The sequence below is a fragment of the Schistocerca nitens genome, chromosome 2 (genome assembly GCF_023898315.1).
Source record: "Schistocerca nitens isolate TAMUIC-IGC-003100 chromosome 2, iqSchNite1.1, whole genome shotgun sequence".
Lineage (NCBI taxonomy): Eukaryota > Metazoa > Arthropoda > Insecta > Orthoptera > Acrididae > Schistocerca > Schistocerca nitens.
The window spans coordinates 736,500,411-736,520,456 of NC_064615.1; the positions used below are offsets into that span (position 1 = coordinate 736,500,411).

General features: G+C 45.8%; 1 protein-coding gene across 1 annotated transcript in view; it reads left to right on the forward strand.

Moving 5' to 3' along the window:
- Positions 1-20,046, forward strand: part of LOC126234597 (esterase FE4-like) — an 89,314-nt gene that overhangs the window by 37,861 nt on the left and 31,407 nt on the right. Inside the window, exon 6 of the mRNA XM_049943313.1 lies at positions 4,804-5,003. Within this exon, the coding sequence (XP_049799270.1) occupies positions 4,804-5,003 (200 nt within the window). The remainder of the gene's footprint in view (positions 1-4,803; positions 5,004-20,046) is intronic.

Here is a 20,046-nt window from a genome sequence, read left to right on the forward strand (position 1 = left end):
ACAGGTGCTGCTGATATTAAGTTTTTTATTCACTCATTGAGGACGTCACCCGTGAGGTCTGTCCTTGATTTTCCGCTAGAAGATGGCGCTCGCTTCGTCTATCATGTAGAGAGCCTATATACCGAGAGTGTTATAGTCTCCAAAATGGTTCAAATGGCTCTGAACACTATGAGACTTAACATCTAAGGTCGTCAGTCCCCTAAAACTTAAACCTAACTAACCTAAGGACATCACACACATCCATGCCCGAAGCAGGATTCGAACCTGCGACCGTAGCGGTCGCGCGGTTCCAGACTAAAGCGCCTAGAACCGCTCGGCCTCACGGGCCGGCGTTGTAGTCTCCCCATTGTCCCTGATTTTATTCAACATCTTTATCTTTCACTGCAAGATGGCCCTTGCGTCGCCTGTCCCTGAGTGTCTCGTTCTCCAGAGCATACAACAAATATTTTTCTGCTACCTACTTTTTTACGTGGTTTGAAAGCAATTTATTAAACTTATAATTTCGTTTGGAAGCTGAGAAGACTACCTGCATTCTTATATGACAAATACACGCAGCTGGCGAACGGAATTAGGTAATCATACAAATATAATCTACGTGTAAGGGTTTCACATTAAAACGATATCTGTTTTTCGCCTAAAAGTAAAGAAATGAATCCCCAGTTTATTAAATGGCATCTTTCGAGATCCCTCCCCTCCCCCCCCCCCCCACACACACACACACAAAAATAACAAAATCAGCAGCAAAAAGAAATAGCCACAGAGGTTTGGGCTTGGAAGGCGACTTTACGGCCAGAGGAGGAGCGACCATGAGTGAGTGACTTATTGACAGACCCGTCCTTCATCGATTATGCCGTGCCGTTCAAAAAACTTGGCGTGGACTGTTGTCGCGGCAGTGTGCTTCATAACGATAAGACTCACTCGTGTTCTGCTCAGTTGACGAATGATTTGCTTCGGCAGTTTAAGCGAGAAATTCTGAATATTCAGCATACAGCCCGGAATGGGCACTGAGTGATTACCATCTCCAAACCTTCTCCGAACTGAAGGATTGTTCGGGGAGAAAATACCATGGACATGACAAAGAACTGAAAGAGGACGTTAGTAACTGATTGTAAGATCCCGGAAAGCTTGTCAGCGCTGCGACAATTGCTTAAATTTGAATGGCGAAAAAGTAGAAAAATAGCTAAGAAGCGAAAATAAGACGTAAAATAAGTTTCCTTTCCACACCTTGAATAAAGTGTCAGGAGAAACAAATGTTCTTTTCTTTTAGAATGACCCTCACACTTTGTTTATATTTCCGTTGGTGGACAACGCTCACGACCGAATAGCGTGCTTGCTGCCAATTCGTTCAGCATCAGACGGCGTAGAACGGCCGACTATGATAGGCGTCCAACAGTTCCCTTGCTCTAACTTTCGTCACACTGAGTTGCCCAGTAGCCACTAAAGTACATATTTTGTGAAAAGAAAACAAGGAAATACGTCCTCTACAAGAAGGAAAATATTGTTAGATGTACTACATCAGTCTTTATTAATGACTCGTAAAATGTTTTCATCAATGCAGATTGCGTGGTGGACGTATGTGGTATGCAAGAAACCACAGCCACGGTTCAGCCGCAAATCGACCAGCCTTTAGAAGAGGCGGGCGTCGAAAACAAAATTCAGGGCTGTCTGCACTATGAGCTAGAATTAACTGTCAAAATAGTTAAAGTTGCTCGCACTTTTAAAGCATTTTTTGTGCGAAAAATGAGGTATAATGGTTGCAAAATTGTCCTGCAAAATGCAATATCACGGTTTATCGTACTATTTATCACTTTCAGTCAACAGTATCATTTTTGGCCTTTACTAATGAGCGGAGGAAAAGTAATACTTTTTTTGCATTAACAGATCACTGGATGCATGTACAAGATGCATATCAGAATGTTAGGAGCGCCTACAGAATGCAAAAAGGAGATATTAGTAGTTCCTAGTGAACATTAACAATATCTTAAGTGTACAGTGAAATATTGTGGAAACATGAGCCACTCAAATCGAAGAAAAGAGTATAACTGAGATCTTCAATTCCCCTGAACCATGCAGTGCTTATCAGTACCGCGCCGTTCGTACTGTGCAAATAACTCGGCATATTGTACAGGAATTATTTGAACAGTTCCTCCTCTTAGAGCTCCGATCTGACACATTGCGATTATTATCAACACTCGTGAAATAACTTGCTTCTCAAGCTTTAGCAAACTGTTTACTGTTGAAAACTTTCATTGAACTGACAGACTACCCAAGATGGAGAAACTCTGTACATATAGTTGAATATTGCTCGTTAGTCTGGTATCATCACCAACTAGGATTGATAGAGGACATAGAATAGATCCAAAGAAGAGAAGCACATCTCGTTATTGGTTCATTTAGTACGCACGAAAGCATCACGGACATACTCAGTCAGCTCCAGTGGCAGACGATGCAAGAGGCGTTCAGCTTCACCTTATGGTCTACTATTAAAATTCCGAGAGTGTACATTCCCACAAGCGTCAGCCAATATATTGCTTCCTCCTACATACACTATGTGATCAAAAGTGTCCGGACACCTGGCTGAAAATGACTTACAAGTTCATGGCGCCCCTATCGGTAATACTAGAATTCAATATTCTGTTGGCCCACCCTTAGCCTTGATGACAGCTTCCCCTCTCGCACTTATACATTCAATCAGGTGCTGGAAGGTTACTTGGGGAATGGCAGCTCATTCTTCACGGAGTGCTGCACTCAGAAGAAGTATCGATGTCGGTGGTCGGTGTGGTCTGGCGTTCCAAAATATCCCAAAGGTGTTCTATAGTATTCAGGTCAGGACTCTCTACAGGCCAGTCCCTTACAGGGATGTTACTATCGTGTAACCATTCTCTCACCGGCCGTGCATTATGAACAGGTGTTCGATCGTGTTGAAAGATTCAATCGCCATCTCCGAATTGCTCTTCAACACTGGGAAGCAAGAAGGTGCTTAAAACAACGATGTAGGCCTGTGCTGCGATAGTGCCACGCAAAGCAACAAAGGGTGCCACCCCCCCCCCCTCCATGAAAAACACGACCACACCATAACACCACCGCCTCCGAACTTTACTGTTGGCACTACACATCCTGGCAGATGACGTTCACCGGGCATTCGCCATACCGCACCTTGCCATCGGATCGCCACATTGTGTACCCTGACTCGTCACTCCACACAACGTTTTTCCACTGTTCAGTCGTCCAATGTTTACGTTTCTTACACCAAGCGAGGCGTCGTTTCGCAATTACTGGCGTGATGTGTGACTTACGAGCAGCCGCTCGACTATGAAATCCAAGTTTTCTCACCTCCCACCTAACTTTCGTAGTACTTGCAGTGGATCCTGATGCAGTTTGGAATTCCGGTGTGATGGTCTGGTTAGATGTCTACCTATTACACACTACGACCCTCCTCAACTGTCGGCGATCTCTGTCAGTTAACAGACGAGGTCGGCCTGTATGCTTTTGTGCTGTGCGTTTCCCTTCACGATTCCACATCACTATCACATCAGAACAGTGGACCTAGGGATGTTTAGGAGTGTTGAAATGTCGCGTACATACGTATGTCACAAGTGACACCCAGTCACCTGACCACGTTCGAAGTCCGTGAGTTCCGCGGTGCGCCCCATTGTGCTGTCTCAAGATCTCTAATGATTACTGAGGTCGCTGATATGGAATACGTGGCAGTAGGTGGCAGCACAATGCACCTAATATGAAAAACGTATGTTTTTTGGGATGTCCGGATACATTTGATCACACAGTGTATATCCTGCAAAAGACCACGAAAACAGAGATATTCGTTCTTTCCGAGTTCCATAAATGACTGGAACAGGAAAAGGGCGAGGTGATAGTGGTACACAAATTCCCCTCCGCCACTCTCCGAGAGATGGCTTGAGGAGTTCAACCGCAGATGTAGAAGGGGCTCGTTCCATTGTCACAAACTTCAATGAACAGAGGGTGGCTAGTTAGCAAAATTAGTTTAAAGTATGTGTGCTGTTGTAATAACAAGTCTTTCTTCAGTAAACGCAACATGTCAGCACGAAGGATTTCTCTACCTGACTGATTAATAGTGTGCTTACGGATGTTCTCCCGGAAGCAGACCACTATTTAAATTCAACATTATTGGATAGCCACATTAGAATAGTCTCCGCCAGACACAGAGATCCCAGTTCTACTGTTCACAACACTTAGTCCGTTCGTTGCTGTTACGAAAGTTCTTCGTGTCGAAGTTCTACAAAGAAGTCTGTAGCTGTCTGTAGCTCACAATAATAAACATTGTATCATAGTAATAACAACAATAATAGGTGCTGAAATATACAACACTGTAGTAATATTACGACCCACTAATCACTAAGGTGGTGCGTACATTTTGTATAAATATAATAGATATTATCAATAAAGATTTTTTAAAAAAAAGAAAAGAAAAAAGAAGTGATCCATGCAGCTATGTGGAGCAATAGCTGTGCTCGCATAGCTCAGGCAGTATAAGCAGTGTCCATTCTTAGCAAGTACTGCGTTACATGCAGCATGCAGCGAGACAACATCATCGAGTTTGGAACTAATGTACACGGCACAAACACGCAAACGAATCATTCGTATTTGTGGAGAGATAATTAGACATGCAAAAGAATGATTTCTCTTCGCTGAGAGGCAATGTTTTTCACATGAGTGTTATACAATGGGCGTTAAAATATACTTTAAAGAAAAGAAATGTTTCTTTCATTAGAACGCAATAATTGTAGAAACAGTCATTAACATGCAGCGTTTGTTTCTAAACAGGTCTATACAAAAATGCAGTAGCAATGAGTGGAACGGCGTTAAGCCCATGGGCCTTCTCCAGGAACGCAACAGACAGATCAGTACGCTTCGCAGAGTACCTGGGACACCCCGTCAAGAACTCATCTGATCTTGTAGACTTCTTCAAAACTATTAATTCGAGCACTCTTGTGGTGAACATCAATAACGCTCTTTCGGATGAGGTAAGTGCTAGTAGTAACAATAGTAGTTTTAGTCACCCGTAAATCTCCTTTTACTAGAATATTGGACATGTCTTGGTATTACAATTTTAGAGTATAAGGGGCGTCCAAAAAGGCATGATCCGGAGTCTTGAATGGGTAAACAGGTGACAGAAGGGTAATATCATGGCGTGTGTAAAGAGGTGTGGTTCCGACCAGGGCGTGTAAGTCACAGCCCGTCGCTGGAGGGCACGCTTATACGCCATGTGACTACACAGAGCTAGCAGCAGCATGCATCAGTCGTCCAACGCTGCCAGTAACATTGCAAACATTGACATGGAGGCGTCAAAAGAAGGGCAAAGAGGTGTTGTTCTGGAAGGAGTGGGACGAACGGACATTCATCGACGAATGTCACAGGTGTACGGCAAACACTGCATGACCCTTGCAAGGGTCAAGGTGTGGCACAAGGGCTTGAAGGAAGGACCGGTGCTGTTAGTCGATGATGCACGGTCTGGAGCACCACACTGCATTACCGATTACAATGTCCAGCTGGTTCTCGCCCACCGTCCATACAGTCCGGACCTCTCTCCCAGTGATTACGCCATTTTTGGTCGCCTTAAAAAGGCTCTGAGGGGCACGACGTCCAGCTGTTCGTTGTTCGTGCGGAACTGGTTAACATCGCTGCCGTTGGAATTTTATGAGACAGTCATTCACCGCCTTGTGTCAAAGTGGGACAAGTGTCTCAATAGCCAGGGTCAATACTTCTAACATAGAGGTACTGGTTTCTGTAATTACGCATCCGGCTCGTTTCGTTTTGAACGCCCCTTATAATAGAAATAAAGTAATACACATATACAGACATTTACATATCTACAGATCTAGTATGACAAAGATGGGACAGGTAGTCGGTCGCAGTCTTTCACAGCAGGAACCATCGCGGCGCTTGCCTGAAGTAATTTAGGGAAACCATGAGAAATTTGAATCAGTATGGACTGTTACATACTGATGACAGAAGTCTGAGGGCATACTGTGCTACTGACTTCCTGTTTGCAAGTACCTTTGTGCGGTCATACCATTTAACAGATAATCAGCATTGATTCCTAGAAATTTGGGATTTGTTACACACACTAATAAGGTGCCATCTACACTTAATGTAACAGAATCATTTATCCTCTTCAAACTGAAATTCATTGCATAAGTTTTCTTCATGTGCAATGTCACTTTATTTCTTATTGACGAACTGTAAGTTCCTTAAGGATTTACCTTCCTTTTCGGCACGGAATTCTCTTGGTTTCTCAGTGACTATAGCATTGCTGTCATCATTAAAGAGAAGTTTTGGCCCGTTACTGACACTAACGGCGAAGTCGTTGATGTATATCAATAACAATAATGATCCTATAATGCTATTCTGAATGAAACCTATATTAATGTGTTTTGGTTGTGATAAATGTCTCACTAGAAGTGTAGGCTTACTTGAAGTACGCGTCATTCTACTTTTTTTTATCCTATCTGCCAGTTACGCTCGGAACTAGTCATTAGCTAGCCCTCTTATTCCTAATGCTTATTAGGTAACCCCCAAGGGTGTAAATCGAGAACTGTGTTCCAATGGCTAATGCACTAAATTCATTTTCTGGTAAGCAAGGTTCAGATTCCTGTCTAGTTACCTAGATTTTGTGGTTTTCCTGTGTCACGGCAGTCCAACAACGGTGCGACTCCTACAGAAGGCTTGTCGTTGACTTCGTTCCCCATCTTTTTGCGACTGTGTTTGTGCTCGTGTCTATAGAGTACACAGCCTACGTAAAGTTAATCCCCAAACGTCTTTTCTTGCCTTCGTTGCGAAACTGTACTGCGTGAAAGACAAATAATGCACATAAGAATTTCAAAAAGTAAGTTACACATGTCGCCTCACACTAAGACCATGGCGAAACAATAGAGGGGTGTTTTCAAAAGAGAGTACATCTTATGGATTTCCTACTGATACATTTCTGCTGAGGTATGGATAGCAAGTGCATGAGCGTGTGCAACTGAAATGGCGCACCAACGGAAACGTACTGCAAAGCTGAAGTACGAGGGACAGGACGATTTTTGTGGGCAAAACGTCTAAATTGCAGATTCAGCATGAAAGTCTGGCGGTACAATAAAGAAACTCAATGGTGCGGCCGGCCATAGCGGAATCGTGCCAACAAACTTACGAATGCCGCACAGACGTGGCTGATGCTGAGCAGGAATGAAGGCCATCGACATCCACTGTAGACTAGAATATGTAGGCAACGGGGGAAGTGCATCTGACGGCAAAGAGATTTTCCAATAATGGGGACGTTCACACAGCGGTTCTCGAATGGCTCCGTGACCAAGGAGCGGGTTTGTATCGTCCAGGATTTGAACGACTGGTAGAAAGCTGCGACCGTTGTTTACAGAGATTTAGTGACTAAGTTGAAAAATAATACCTATCTGTGCCTCTTTGAAGTGTAATGCGGAATTCAATAAAAATTGCTTGGCCTGCCATAGTAATGTGCATTATAATAATGAGTGCTTTTGACAAGAGATTTCAAACTGATTCCGTCTATCTAGATCTCCAGAAGGCTTTTCACACTGTATCACGCAAGCGGCCTGCAATGAAATTTCGTGCTTATGGAATATCGTCTCAGTCATATGACTGGATTCGTGATTTCTTGTCAGAGATGTCACAGTTCGTAGCAATTGACGCCAAGTCATGGAGTCAAACAGAAGTAATTTCTGGCGTTCCCCAAAATAGTGTTATGGACCCTCTGATATTCCTTAGCTTTATAAACTATTTAGCAGACAATCTGAGCAGCCGTCTTAAGTTGTTCGCAAATGATGCTGTCGTTTATTTATTTATTTACACGTCAAGTTCCGCAAGACGAAACCGACGAGCAAATTTCCAAGGTCATGGAACGTGTCAGTACATGAAATTACAACATAAACGTAATAACATATAAAAATAAAATGTTTATGAACCCGAAAAAAGTCAAGCCATATGCTTAAGTAAACGCAATCAATAATACAACAAGAATCAGCTTAATTTTTAAAGGAACTCCTCGACAGAATAGAAGGAGTGACCCACGAGGGAACTCATCAGTTTCGGTTTGAAAGCGGGTGGATTACTGCTAAAATTTTCGAATTCTTGTGGTAGCTTATTGAAAATGGATGAAGCAGTATACTGTACACAGTTCTGCACAAGAGTTAATGAAGTCCCGATCCAAATGCAGGCTTGATTTCTACCGAGCATTAACTGAGTGAAAGCTGCTTATTCTTGGGAACAAGCTAATATTGTTAACAAGAAATGACAGTAAGGAATGCATATATTGAGAGGCCAAAGTCAAAATACCCATACTCGTGAACAGGGGTCGACAAGAGGTTCGTGAACTAACACCACTCATTGCCCGAACCGCCCGTTTCTGAGCCAAAAATATCCTTTTAGAATGGGAAGAGTTACCCCAAAATATAATACCACACGACATAAGCGAATGAAAATAAGCAAAGTAGACTAATTTTCGTGTCGAACGATCAGTTACTTCAGATACCGGTCGAATAATGAAAATGGCAGCAGTAAGTCTTTGAACAAGATCCAAAACCTGGGCTTTCCACGACAGTTTACCATCTATCTGAACACCTGGAAATTTGAATTGTTCAGTTTCACTAATCGTATGCTCATTCTGTGAAGTTAAAACGTCAGGTTTTGTTGAACTGCGTGTTAGAAACAGTAAACTGAATCTTACTGTGATTTAGCGTTAGTTTATTTTCTACAAGCCATGAACTTATTAACTGCACTATTTGAAACCGAGCCAATGTTGCACACACACCCTTCACTACCAAGCTAGTGTCATCAGCAAACAAAAATATTTTAGAGTTACCTGTAATACTAGAGAGCATATCATTTACATAAATAAGGAACAGGAGTGGCCGCAGCACTGTTCCCTGAGGCACAACCCATTTGAACGTACCCCACACAGACCCCACATCACATCCATTATCAACACTGTGAATAATGACATTTTCCTGTCTGTTGCTAAAGTAAGAGGTGAACCAGTCGTGAGCTGTTCCCCGTATTCCGTAATGGCCCAACTTCTGGAGCAGTATTTTGTGATCAATGCAATGCAATGCCTTCACAAAAGAAGACGAAACTAAATATTCCAGAATTCGAATCGAGAACAGCTGCCAACATGAGTAACGAAGAAGTAAATATCGTCGGAATAGTGAAACAACTTAAATCAATAAAAGCAAGTCTTCTGGTCCAGTCTGTACATCAATCAGGTTCCTTTCGGAGTATGCAGATGCATTAGCTCTAAACTTAACAATCATATACAACCGTTCACACGACGAAAGATCCGTACCCAAAGACTGGAAAGTTGCATAGCTCACACCAATATTCAAGAAAGGTAGCAGGAGTATTCCACTAAATTACAGGCCCATACCGTTAACATAGATATTCAGCAGGATTTTGGAACATATACTGTGTTCAAACAGTAAGAATTACCTCGAAGAAAACTGTCTATTGACACACAGTCAACATGGGTTTAGAAAACATCATTCCTGTGAAACACAACTAGCTCTTTATTTACATGAAGTGGTGAGTGCTATTGACAAGCGATTTCAGATCGATTCCGTATTTCTGGATTTCCGGAAGGCTTTTGACACTGTACCACACAAGCGGCTTGTAGTGAAATTGCGTACTTATGGAATATCGTCTCAGATATGTGACTGGATTTGTGATTTCCTGTCAGAGAGGTCACAGCTCGTAGTAATTGGCAGAAAGTCATCGAGTAAAACAGAGGTTTCTGGCGTTCCCTAAAGTAGTGTTATAGGCCCTTTACTGTTTCTTATCTATATAAACGATTTGGGAGATAATCTGAGCAACCGCCTTAGGTTGTTTGCAGATGACGCTGTCGTTTATCGACTAATAAAGTTATCAGAAGATGAAAATAAATTGCAAAACGATTTAGAAAAGATATCTGAATCGTGTGAAAATTGGCAGTTGAACCTAAATAACGAAAAGGGGGAGGTCATCCACATGAGTGCTAAAAGGAATTCGGTTACACGATAAATCAGTCTAATCTAAAAGCCGTAAATTCAACTAAATATCTAGGTATTACAATTACGAACAACTTAAATTTGGAGGAACACATAGAAAATGTTGTGGGGAAGGCTAACCAAAGACTGCGTTTTATTGGGAGGACACTTGGAAAATGTAACAGCTCTACTAAGGAGACTGTCTACACTTCGCTTGTCCGTCCTCTTTTTAGAATACAGCTGCGCGGTGTGGGATCCTTACCAGATAGGGGTGACGGAGTACATCGAAAAAGTTCAAAGAAGAGCAGCACGTTTTCTATTATAGCGAAATATGAGAGAAAGTCTCACAGAAATGATACAGGATTTGGGCTGGACATCATTAAAAGAAAGGCGCTTTTCATTGCGACGGAATCTTCTCACGAAATTCCTATCACCAACTTTCTCCTCCGAATGCGCAAATATTTTGTTGACACAGACCTACATTGGGAGAAACGATCACCACGATAAAATAAGGAAATCAGAACTCTACGGAAAGATATAGGTGTTCGTTCTTTCCGCGAGCTATACGAGATCGGATTAATAGAGAATTGTGAAGGTGGTTCGATGAACCCTCTGCCAGGCACTTAAATGTGATTTGCAGAGTATCCATGTAGATGTAGATCACACGCCTTAGTTAAATCAAAAAACATGCCCAGCGTTCGTAACCTTTTGTTTAACTAATGCGTGCGCAGCTCGTGGTCGTGCGGTAGCGTTCTCGCTTCCCGCGGTCGGGTTCGATTCCCGGCGGGGTCAGGGATTTTCTCTGCCTCGTGATGACTGGGTGTTGTGTGATGTCCTTAGGTTAGTTAGGTTTAAGTAGTTCTAAGTTCTAGGGGACTGATGACCATAGATGTTAAGTCCCATAGTGCTCAGAACCATTGACTAGTCCAGTACCTCATAGAGAAAAGAGTATAGCATTTTCAGTTGTTAAGCGACTTCTAAATTTGTACATTAGATAGCAGACCGTGTGATATAAAATGATCAAGTATCCTTACATACACAGCCTTTTCAGAAACTTCAGCAAACACTGATGGCATAGAAACAGGTCTAAAATTGTCTACATTACCCCTTTCTCCCTTTTTATGAAGCAGCTTTACTACTCAGTACTTTAATCGTTTAGGAAACTGACCATTCCTAAAGGAAAAATTACAAATAAAGCTAATTACAGGGCTAACATGTACATCATTGTACTCCAATATTCTGCAAGCCACTCCATCATGTTCATGAGAGTCAATCTCGCCCTTGTCTGTAGCACAGAGGATTATTTCAGACATCAATCTCGGAAAGGCATTTGCCAACAGTGTAATATGATACCCTGTAGAAACTAAATTTTAATTTAATTTTCGTGTAACAATAATGAACATGTAATTCAGAATTATCTACCGAAATTTCACACGTTTGTTACTATAAATGCGATCCAAGTGCTTTTTTGATGATGTAACGATTGATGGTCCCCTCATTTTGCTGTTAACATAAAACGAGTTAGACGTATGTAAGCGACTGTTTCCCACATACAGGACTACCTAACCAAGCACATACGAATGGTTCGGGTTTGTCGCTTTGCAGATGTACTGTGCGGCGGCACGCAGTGGACATCCGATGCGCAGGCTGTGGTCGTCACCAGCTGCCTGGTAGTATCCGTCCGCCTGTCGAATGTGACTCATTAAATGTAGTCGAACGTTAACCTTTTATCAATGGTGGGTCTGTAATCGGGTGGCAGCAGAGACAGAAAAACTGTGCGCGACTTCGCTTTGCTGTCTGCTGTCGAGCGACTACAGACGCGCCTTTGATGAACGTTACCATTCGGATATACTAAACGAGTGCCATTCGACAGGTGCATGGATACTGCCACGTGGTTTCTGTCGCCAGAGTCGCTGTACTGCAGCTGCGCTTTTATGCTGTATTAATCGCTTGGAGCGAGAGGCGTGATATGAGCAATTTCCTTTCCAATATGAATGCTCTTATTTTTTCCACAAAGGTGGATGTCCTGGCAGCATTTCTATAGTGAACATTAGAGACAGAAACGATCTTTGTCTTGGAAGCATATCTTTATCTTTCGTTCAAAAAGTGTTCAGCACTGTACAACACGAATCGAACAACTGAGAGATGTGACAAACCATTGGTTTTTAATAGCAAGACGAAGGCTGTTCTCCTGGCACACTCCTTTCATTTCCTGTAAGAATAATTTTGGTCCACTTAACTGTAAATGGAACGTGTAACTCATGAAAACGAATGAAAGAAATTAAATAATTTTACTTGTTTAATGCTGCTTGATCTGTGTAGTTATAAATTTAAGTCGCTGAAGTACAGCATATAGCAGGAAAGTTTTTCATGTAAAGAGGATACAGCTTTATTTATCCCAATATTATTACGGTTTTCCGCGCTTTTCCCAAATCTTTCCAGAAGAATGCCAATATACTTGCCACTATTAGGCCATGGGTACCTCATTACATGGTCACTGTTAAGACATGTAAAGTGAAGTAACTTCCAATATTCCATATTTATTATTACTAATGTTGATAGAATTCTTATTATTATAATTAATGTCATTACTGTTGCTACTAACGTTACAATTATTATTGTAGTTGGTGCTGTATTTTTGTGGTGGTATTCTTTTCGTTCTGGAATTTCTTGCTCGCAATCTACGTTTTACCACGTTCTTTTGTTTTGGCTCTGAGCACTATGGGACTTAACATCTATGGTCATCAGTCCCCTAGAACTTAGAACTACTTAAACCTAACTAACCTAAGGACATCACACAACACCCAGTCATCACGAGGCAGAGAAAATCCCTGACCTCGCCGGGAATCGAACCCGGGAACCCGGGCTGGGGAAGCGAGAACGCTACCGCACGACCATGAGCTGCGGACTCTTTTGTTTTCTTTCAGTGAGTAGTGTGTGTCTCATACTGTGTTGTATGACATTGTGTCACTAAAACAGATGCACAGTTGTAGAACAATCAGATATATACACTCTGTTTTCTAGCAGCTACAATTTCTTGAAAATTTTCCGGATGCTATTAACACGTTTACTAAATCTGTAGTGTCGTTGTTATGACTAATACCAGATCTGGCGCAAAAGCTAAACAGTGGTAAGCAGAAGGTACAGCTCTATTCCCTGTTTGCAACATAACCATGACAGAGTGTCATAGGTAGCGTCGATGCTCTGAAAAATGGCCGCTGACGACAGCTAGCTAAAATTCACAGCACGATTTTTTTTCTCTCTCTCTCTGGTAACGCTATTAGCAACAAAAATAGAGGAAAGAATTACTTAGATCTTTAAAATTCCTGCTGTGTAAGAGCACAAGAGCACGTGAACACCCTAACGTTCGGCACCTTGCCGATTTATTTGTTATTTTGCTTCGAATGCTGTTAAACGTAAGATACACTGAAGCGCCAAAGAAACTGGTATAGGCATGAGTATTCAAATACAGCGATACATGAACAGGCATAATAGGGCGATGCGGTCAGCAAGGCCTGTATAAGATAACAAGTGTCTGGAGCAGTTGTTAGATCATTTACTGCTGCTACCGTGGCATTTAAGTGGGTTTTAACATAGTGTTATAGTCGGAGAACGAGCGATGGGATACAGCATCTCCAAGGTAACGATGAAGTGGGGATTTTCCCTTACGACCTTTATGAGAACATCAGGAATTCCGCAAAACATCAAATCTCCAACATCGCTGAGGCCGAAAAAGATCCTGCAAGAAAGGGGCCAACGACGACTTAAGAGAATCGCCCAACGTGACAGAACTGCAATCATTCCGCAAATTAATGCAGACTTCAATGCTGGGCCATCAACAAGTGTCAGCCCGCGAACCATTCAACAAAAATGAGATTTTCACTCTGCAGCGGAGTGTGCGCTGATATGAAACTTCCTGGCAGATTAAAACTGTGTGCCCGACCGAGACTCGAACTCGGGACCTTTGCCTTTCGCGGGCAAGTGCTCTACCAACAGAGCTACCGAAGCACGCCTCACACCCGGTACTCACAGCTTTACTTCTGCCAGTATCTCGTCTCCTACCTTCCAGAAGCTCTCCTGCGAAACTTGCACAACTAGCACTCCTGAAAGAAAGGATATAGCGGAGACATGGCTTAGCCACAGCCTGGGGGATGTTTCCAGAATGAGATTTTCACTCTGCAGCGGAATGTGCGCTGATATGAAACTTCCTGGCAGATTAAAACTGTGTGCCCGACCGAGACTCGAACTCGGGACCTTTGCCTTTCGCGGGCAAGTGCTCTACCAACTGAGCTACCGAAGCACGACTCACGCCCGGTACTCACAGCTTTACTTCTGCCAGTATCTCGTCTCCTACCTTCCAAATTTTACAGAAGCTCTCCTGCGAAACTTGCAGAACTAGCACTCCTGAAAGAAAGGATATAGCGGAGACATGGCTTAGCCACAGCCTGGGGGATGTTTCCAGAATGAGATTTTCACTCTGCAGCGGAGTGTGCGCTGATATGAAAATTCCTGGCAGATTAAAACTGTGTGCCCGACCGAGACTCGAACTCGGGACCTTTGCATTTCGCGGGCAAGTGGTAGAGCACTCCTGCTGCAGAGCGAAAATCTCAGTCCGGCTTTCGCCGCCGTGCAGTACGGACGTGTTGTTATTTCCGCCTGCGGAGCGCGCGCGCTCGCTGTTGTTTACATTTCAGCGGCCGTCACTTACGTGTCGCTTACGTGCACTAGAATCATGGCCAACCGTTTTCGAAAATCAACTTTACGTTTCAACTTCTGCAACGACTACGCACGACCAAAGGCCTTGGAAGTGGAACGCTTCCTACGCGACGTTGCTAAGATCCCAGCTTCCGACATCTTGGGCATCCATTTGTCCATATTAAGCAGTACTGTGTACGTCAAAGTCGTCAATGACGCGGTATGTGAAAGAATACTTCGTGACACCAACCATGGATTACGCTTTTGCCACGCCGACGGCAATGTCGGAGCGGTCACTGTCGACCATGCCGGCTTAGGAATGCGCACCATACGAGTTTTCGAACTCCCGTTCGAGCTACCAGCGGAAGACGTTATCGCGGCTTTCCGCCCCTATGGCACTGTACATGGCCACACTGCCGAGCGCTGGGCGCAATTCCAAACGTACCCCGTTCTTAACGGTGTACGGCAGATCACCATCGACCTTCATCGCCACGTGCCATCTTACCTACAAATTAGCGGGTGCCGCGCGGTTGTCATATACGACGGCCAACCCAAGACCTGTTCCGGGTGCGGCAAAGAAGGCCACCTCAGATCTGAGTGTCTTCAGCGACGAATCACCCAATTGCCAGCCGCTACCGTGGCACCTCCGGCTCCGACGACGGTTTTACCGATCACCTACGCCTCGGCGCTCTCTTCTCCTCCCACCGGCCGCCGCCCATCGGACCATGCACCGGTGACCCTTCCAGCTGCTACGGATACCGCTGGGGCCGACGCGTCGCGCTCAAAGCCTGACGCTACTCCGGCGCCACTACCAACAGCGACGACTTCCGACACCCACCCGCCTAAACATATGGACGCCCCTTCATTTGACGTTCCCGCGGCGGCCTTTCTCTCAGAGCGACGCGACTCCCTCCCGTCTTCCGACACGGAGGGGCGAACCCGCAAACAACGTTCACCTAAGAGGCGCAAGAGGAGGCGCCGTACGGTCTCGGAACGAGACGGATCACCACCCCCCGATGCTCCCGAGGCCGTCCGACCCGACGAGGCCTCGGAGAACCTACACGACGATACGAATGACGCCAACATGACGCCGACTGTGGATACGTCGATGCCTACTCTACTGGCTCGCTCAGGTGCTCCTGAACCAATGGACTCCACAGATGCGACTGTCGCCGAGACGTCCTCTGTCCCTACGACCGAAGTGGAACGTACGACCATCACAACGACAACGCCTTCAATGGTGTGGAGTGAGGACGTCGATGAGGACCCGGACCACACGCTGGGGACAGAGTTACCCCAGACGGAAGCATCGTTACGCCGCTGATAACGCCGTCGGGTGGCGTACGGCACGACTCACCGTTGCCTCGTCCCTCTTCATCCTCCGCCGGTGGAGTTCCCCTCCACGGCGGGGTACGGCTCCAAACCTACCGAATAGCGACGATCAACACTAACACCATTAGCTCACCCGTGAAACTTCAACTGCTGCGAGAGATGATATGGGCGTCGGACGTCGATATCGCACTACTACAGGAAGTACACCTGGCCACACTTCCAGACGTCGCGGGATATAACACTTATCCTTCTCCTGGTGACCACCTGGGACGCGGCGTAGCCATCTACGCCAGAGAAGGCATTCCAGTGGCCGATATCACATACCTTCCATCTGCCAGAGGCATGGCCGTTACCGTCATGGGGACCCGTATCGTCAACATTTACGCTCCGTCAGGCTCCACCCGCAGACGCGACAGGGCACTCTTCTATTCAGAAGACATCGCTCCTTTGTTTCTTGGACGCTGCGACCATTACTTGCTTGGGGGTGATTTTAATTGTGTCTTGCACCCTAAAGATCAAGTGCCCCACTACAACACCTGTCAAGAACTGCGTCTTGTCGTCCGAGATCTGTTGCTCCGCGACACTTGGGAAGTTCGGCACGGCGACGCGCCTGGACATACTTACCAGACGAGGCACTCCGCGAGCCGCCTTGATAGAATTTACGTCTCTCGGGAACTCACGCCTGCAGTCAAAGGTGCAGAACTTTGGCCCCTGGCCTTTTCGGACCACTGTGCCTACATCTGCAACATTCTCTTCCCCAAGCAAGTGGTCTGGCGTAGTCGTGCACCGTGGAAGCTAAACACCTCCCATCTTCATGATCCCGAATGTCTTCAACGTGTTACCGAGACATGGGCCACCTGTGAACGTCGCTTACCTAAATACGGCACGACCTTGACCTGGTGGCTAGAATGTGCCAAACCTGCCATTCGACGTACTTTGATTCAGTATGGAAAGGAAGTTGCTATGTGGCGCCGGCACACTACCGACTATTTCTACGCCGTTCTCCGCGACCTGGACGCCCAACCGCCCACCCCCGACACGCAGAGGGAACGCAGCAGGATTAAGGCGAAAATTGTAACTTTGACACGCCGTAGACTGCAGGGGGCTATGGTGCGAACCCGACGCCAAGATTCGGCGGAACAAGAACATTCGACCATGCATCATATCGCCTCCGATAAGAAACATCGACGACGACAACTCATCACCGAGATCACCACCTGTCGCGGCCAGCACGTCACTTGCCAGGCCGAAATCGTCAGTGCCTTTGTCGACCACTACCGCACAATGTACCAGGAGGAGACTACCAACAACCACCCTGAGGAGTCTGTGTTACCACACGTAACTCGCACCCTCACCAGCGACGAAGCGTGACGAAATCCACGATGCAATCAAAAAAGGTGCTCTGAATAAGTCACCTGGTGTCGACGGATTGCCGATAGAATTTTATCGCGCTTTCTTCACACTAATGGCGTCACGGTGGACAACGATGTTTCATGAACTGCTGACTATGGGGAACGCCGTACCGCCGTCCTACGTCACCGGAATTGTTATACCCATCCACAAACCGACACCAGGTGTGACGACAGCACATTACCGTCCCCTGACTCTGCTTAACGCAGACTGTAAAATTTTTACACGCCTACTGGCAACGCGATGCCGCAAGATCCTGCCTAGCATTCTATCCCCGGAACAGACAACTCCGGGCGACTCAGTTAATATACAAACGGCCACAGGAGAATGTCGCGATTTAATTGCACTGGCAGCGGCGTGCAGACTCCGCGCAGCAGTGGTTGCCATTGATTTTGACAGCGCATTCGACAAATTGCGGCATCTTTTTCTGTTCTCAGTGATGAACCGCATGGGTTTTCCACCAACCTTTATCGACGTGATCCGGCGCCTGTACGGCACCGCCGAATCTCTGATTCAGGTTAACGGCCGTGTGGCGGGACCAGTGGCGATCCGGCGTTCCGTACGGCAAGGCTGCCCACTTTCGACCCTACTGTATGCCATAAGCCTGGAGCCACTCATCGGGAGTCTGACGAGCCACCTTTCTGGTCTCACTTTGCGACAGCACAGTTTTCGATGTCGTGCGTATGCGGACGACCTCCTCCTCTTGATCCGCTCACGGAGTGAAACACACACGGTATTCGATTTGATATCAACGTACGGCACTGCAGCGGGCAGTAACATGAATGTGGCTAAATCCGCGGCGATGCCCATTGGACGCGGCCTCTCACACGACGACTTAGCACCTCTCCCGTGTGTACAACAACTACGATATCTTGGTATCATTTTCACCTCCACCGTGCGCCGCTCCGCTGCCATCAATTTTCGGCGTGCACTCCAAACTATCCGCACGACGGTGCGACAAAATCTTCTCCGACGACTCGATTCTTTACAACGTGTCCAATACCTCAATCAACATGTGGCGGCCAGAATGGTCCACATAGCACAGGTCCTCCCGCTGCCATCAACTATTGGACGCAGCCTCCAGGCTGCCCTCGGATACTTCCTTACGGCCGGTACGATCTTTAAGGTCCGCTGCGACACGCTCACCCTTCCCCCGCGAGCAGGAGGCCTTGGCCTTGTCAATGTGCGACTCCGAGCGGCGTCCTTGTACATGTCCACCATGCACAAGCAGTGGCACGGGGGCACCTCCCTTACGCGCAGCTTGCTGGAAATTCTTGTGCCCGCGACCATAACACCACCAGTACCAGTCGGACACATCAAGCACCATTTGACCCACATTTCTGATTTCATCGTCGACTTCAGTTATGCTCACACGCACTTACCGACCACGCGTTCTCCTCGACCTAAAGATTTTTACACCCCACTCCTTCGTTCCATATCCAGCAACAATATCGAACTGAGACATCCGTCCACGCGGTGGCCAACGGTTTGGCGTCACATCCACCAGCCTTTTCTTCCCTCCAACGTCCGGGCAACATGGTACCAAGTCGCAAATGAAAAATTCGCCACAAACCATCGCCTTCACGCCATCGGACTACAGGACTCTCCACTTTGTTCCATTTGCCACCTCGTGGATGACGATGTCCATCAACTGACTTGTGCTGCCACCAGTGACGTCTGGAAACTTGCCCGACAGTTTGTTGCCTGTTACCTCCGCGTTCCGCCGGAATCGATTGACCCACGGACTTTTATCCATCCTGAGAATTCTTATTTCCCCGCCTCCAAAAATCATGCGATTGTATGGGTCAAGGGGTGGACGATCACCTACATGTATAATGGTGGCGACAAATCACGCCTTGATTTCTGGCAGTACTTACAAACCGCCCACAGTGAAGTTGAACAGCGACCGTGCTACCGCGCCTTCTTCGCCAACTACCTACATGCGATCTTTACTTCACCCCCGCTCAGTTGGATGGTGCCACTGGCCGACAGCACTCCCGACCCCCCCTGCTGACATGTGAGACTCCCCGCGCTACTTTCTACATTTGTAACCCACAGTGGAGTAGGCGCATGGACACGCGCCTCCTTTCTTCAATGCACTGCCCAGACAACACTGGTCTTTCCCCCACTCCACTGTATATTGCTTCACACCTCTTAGATTACACCAGAATTATTATTCTTTTTTTCCCCACACCTTGTTCATAAAAAAAAAATTCCTCGCCTTGTACAAGTATATTGTCTTGTGTTATTTTCGCCGGAAGGATGGCATTTCTGTTGTATTTAAGTTTGTACCAATAAAGATCTTTTTTTTCATTTACCCTTTTCCTGGTGAAAAAAAAGATTATAAACAAAAAAAAAGTTGGTAGAGCACTTGCCCGCGAAAGGCAAAGGTCCAGAGTTCGAGTCTCGGTCGGGCACACAGTTTTAATCTGCCAGGAAGTTTCATATCAGCGCACACTCCGCTGCAGAGTGAAAATCTCATTCTGGAAACATCCCCCAGGCTGTGGCTAAGCCATGTCTCCGCTATATCCTTTCTTTCAGGAGTGCTAGTTGTGCAAGTTTCGCAGGAGAGCTTCTGTAAAGTTTGGAAGGTAGGAGA